Source organism: Arachis ipaensis, chromosome B4 (genome assembly GCF_059453495.1).
Source record: "Arachis ipaensis isolate K30076 ecotype BB chromosome B4, ASM5945349v1, whole genome shotgun sequence".
NCBI lineage: Eukaryota > Viridiplantae > Streptophyta > Magnoliopsida > Fabales > Fabaceae > Arachis > Arachis ipaensis.
Genome location: NC_142439.1, coordinates 145,759,899 through 145,764,216, shown reverse-complemented (window position 1 = coordinate 145,764,216; position 4,318 = coordinate 145,759,899). Strand labels below are relative to the sequence as shown.

At 27.0% G+C, this 4,318-nt stretch overlaps 1 protein-coding gene across 1 annotated transcript; it reads left to right on the top strand.

Moving 5' to 3' along the window:
• Window positions 1-440: 440 nt before the first annotated feature.
• LOC107638177 (small polypeptide DEVIL 3-like) lies at window positions 441-1,147 on the top strand. The gene has a single exon (XM_016341345.3). The coding sequence runs from the start codon at window positions 541-543 to the stop codon at window positions 709-711; it is 171 nt and encodes a 56-aa protein (XP_016196831.1). The 5' UTR covers window positions 441-540; the 3' UTR covers window positions 712-1,147.
• The last annotated feature ends 3,171 nt before the right edge of the window (window positions 1,148-4,318 follow it).

Genomic DNA, 4,318 nt, shown 5'->3' with positions numbered 1-4,318 from the left:
ATAACAAAAAAATTAGTTAAAATTTGTTTTATTTAGTATTTATTAATTAATACTAAAATTAATAAATACTAAATAAGATATTTTTTTTAACATTACCAATTATACTTTTTCTCCGTGTAATTAAGATGCTTTGCATGGAATTTGGAGTGGGGGGAATTAACTAGTATCACTATTGAATAAACATGAGTATTATTAGTTTCTTTGGTTTAATTTGAATATTGGCCGACCAAATATCTTGGTGGTTGATGCCACATTAATATTAGTGCTAAGAAGAAAGAGAGAGAGGGAAACAAAAAATGGGAGCATGGAATCTGAAATGATGGGGGGCCTAGGGGACATTTTCTTATGGGAAGCATGGACCACACCACGCACGCTTTGCTCTATAAGAACCCCCTTTCAATCCTCCATCTCTATATATAACACATTCTTTCTTTAAGCTTAGAGCCTTCAACACACTCACTCAAACATTCCAATTCTCCATTGTTTGAGAAGTGTACAAGAGTTAAGGTTATTACATACATACACATCTATCAATCAAAGATGAGTAATAGTGAATCAATGAGAAGAGGTTCTTCTTCTTCTTCTTCTTCTTCTTCTTCTTCAAAGAAGAAGGTATCATGTAGAAGGCTTGGAGGGTATATTAGGGAGCAAAAAGGAAGACTTTACATAATTAGAAGATGTGTTGTTATGCTTCTATGCTGGCATGATTGAGTTAATGAAGAACCTTCTATATATGCTTCTAGCTATGCATGCATTCTCTAACAACAATCAACCACTATTGTTTCATTATTATTATTATTATTATTCCCTTTTTGGATGTGGTGGTGATGTGTTCCTTCAAATCAAGGATAATCCAAGTCTCAATCAAGCATCATATATACGAGTTAAGGGCATGGTCTATCTTGCTCTTTAATTTATTATATATTATCATCACTTTTATGTAAATACTTGCTAGCTAGTAGAGAGAGAGAGAGAAAGAAATGTTAGTTTGACACAAGTTTTCATTTATATATATTATGATCATGCCTCAAATCTTAGCTTTCTTTCCTACATGCAAAAGCATTTTAATAGTATTAAAATTTTCAGTTTATTTATATTTTGTACTCTTCAATATCTCATGATCAGAAATATTTGAATGTTTTTGTTCCTTAGCTTGTCAAGTTGATATATTTTATTTATTTATAATCTTGTGCTAATTTCTTTAGTAGAGGCTATAATAAATTAATGTATTTGAGATTGTTCAAGACAACAGAACAATATAAACTTCCTTTATTAGCAATAATAATTAAAGGTTTAATTTAAATAATTGAAGGTTCTTTTCATGATTAGCTAGAGGGGAATGAAATGGGGAATATTTCCTTGAAATATCAAAGTAAAGGTTACAAATAAAAAGGGAAAATACCTTATTAATTAATAAGAGACCTATAAATTAAAAAATAAAAAAAATAATAACCTAGAATGCAAGAAGGACACGTACGTGTGTGTGGTAATGAGGTCATGAGTGTGTTAGTGTCTTTTACGTAGGCTCTATTTGCTCAGGTCTTGTCAACTCAGAGTTTCATGTATTGCATTTTGAAAAAAAAAAAAAGAAAAAAAGAGCTTTGTGGATCACATGTGTGTGTGCCCAATGATATGACTCTTATTGCCATTTTCTTCCATCATTTCATGGAGAAGAATTGTTTTTCTTACCGTTTTATATTCCCTCTATTCATATTTGTCGTCTTTGAAGTACGTGTCACTATTTCATAACACTTCTCCTTCCTGTAATTCAAAAAGGAAAAAAAAATATAGAGTTTTGTTTTATTATTAATAGAGACCTATATATATATGTTATCTAGAAATTGTTAGACTGTTAGTGTTAGTTTTCTATGTAGGAGTTTATTATGTTATTTTATTTGAGTTTAATTTCCGATCCACATGATTGTAATTGAGACATTATGAGATAGTATTACTGTTCTGGTTTCCACTGAATGCAATCACATGTGGTTAGTTTATGAGAACTTTTGTAGATAGTAGACCTTGCCTTCTAGGTTTTGCTCATCCTTACCAAGCATAAAAGACGTTTCACACCATGAGGCACACCACATTTAGAAGGCTAGAAATTACATTATCAATGCTTTATCACATGTATGTTTTTTTTTTTTTTTTTTCAAAAGTGAGGAGTGAGTTTCGAATCCGTGACCTCTAGGTAAGTATATGGAAAGACTATATCATTTGAGTTATAGTTCGTTGATCACATGTAGTTTTTTTCTTTCTTTTTCTTTGTCTTGTTTTATTATTTTATGCCACATTTTTAACTTCGTTTTTTTTATCACGATATTTTTTTTTTTAATTTGGCAGGTCAATGATTAATTTGTTACAGATTAGAGCTCTATTTAAAGATTTTTCGTTGACCAATAAATTATTGTATGCATAAGACGAGATTTGAACTCCTGACATTTGCTTAAGCGATTTAACTTTGCTGCTTTAGTTACTAGAAAATTAAAGATTTATTATTTAATATACTTTTTTACATTAAGGTATTTTGTATAAATTAGTATGTATATATATATATAATGTCTCACATTTATAAATTATTCATAAACATTATTATTGAGATTAGAGATGTATGTGATGTGATTTTTAATACACACTCTTCACATTCAAGAATCGAATAATAATCTGAAACATGAACATTTGCAGGTAAATTGTCAAACAATATTAAATCTAATATATTATGATACCATGTTAAAAATAGTAAACTTAATTCAACTTTAAAAACTAAGTTTTGAATGAAGAATATTTTATATTTATAAATTATTTAGAGATCTTAATTTTTGAAAAATGTAAAATTTGTAATGATTTTGAATGTAGGTTCAAGCGATAATCATATATATATTTCTCAAAATTAAAGTTTTGATTATATTATATACATCATAAATTATATTGTTTCACCAATTGATCTCAATATATTGCAATGTGATGATATGATCAATTTTAGTATAATATGTTTCTTCTGATATCTCTAATGGGTTCTAATAAGTTCTAGTATGCTGTTTTCCTTTCCAAAAATATAAATAAATACAACAAATTAAAATTGATGAGTAAAGGAAGTTGTTCGAGACTCGTAGTATCCCCTAAACAATTTGTGGTTTATCCTTAGTAATATTTAATATATATATTAATTCATAATAATATTTGCACACTTATGCTTTGATATATATATACACATTATTGTTGCTTAGGCCTAGCTCGTTGCTTGAATGTATGAAATGTTGACTTGTCTTTTCATCACAAGTAGTCCTCCAAAATTTAATGGATATGGAAAAAAATCTTCCAATGTGGTCATACGAAAATTTAATGGCTTCAAACATTTACTTGCACTCGTGCAGTCCCATTATTGTGGTCAGAATCAAATAGTGTCTCTCTTCACTTTTTGCCCTACCTCCTTTATTACCCTCTATAAACTAAAGCAACAATTATAAACAACATGGATCTTTCATATAGAATTTGAGTGTTAGAGGAATCAATTTATAGGAGAGTGAATGACATAACTATTATTTTAGGCCGTATAAATGAATTTAATTTTAATATATCGTTATTAAAAAATAATTTTAGATGTACATTCAATTATCTAATATTATATTAATAAAAATTATTTTTTATGTCGACTACTTAAATAATTATTTAAAAAAATAAATATTTAAATAGTTGTATAAAATATTTTCTTTAATTAACTCTTCTCATGTAAAATCACTATATATATATATATAAAATAGATGCTTAGCTTGAGTATTATACATTGAGAAGTGAAGCCAAACAATATAATAAAAGTTACCATATAATATGATTTTTTTTTAAATTAAATATATATTTTTTTATTAAAGAACATTTTAGTCGAACATTAAAATCCGAAATCACTAGGTAATAATTTAAAAAAGATACCAACATCTATACATCTAACCTAATATGTTGGCATTATAAGAAGGAAGGAGAAGAGGAAGTAGAAAAGAGATTTTTAATTTTTATAATTATTTAGAAGTGATATACTTAATATTGTTATTTAATATGTCAGCAGATAGCTGTTTGTTATTCGATAACAAGAATTGATCTGTCTATTTTTTTTTTTCTAATACATAAGAACCTGATTGTTAAGATTTAAAAATAATTAAAATACGTTATATCACATAAAAAGTAAAAAAATTAAAGATTGGATTGAATATTTAACATAATTTTTATGGCATTAATGGAGCAAAATCGATCCTTTAAGAATGGAAAAGTATATGAAATCAACTCTAAATTAACTAAAAATAGAACAACTTAATTAATTATAAATATA

Bases quoted from the DNA above. Each gene is read 5' to 3' on its own strand.
- LOC107638177 (XM_016341345.3), top strand. From the start codon at position 541: ATGAGTAATAGTGAATCAATGAGAAGAGGTTCTTCTTCTTCTTCTTCT.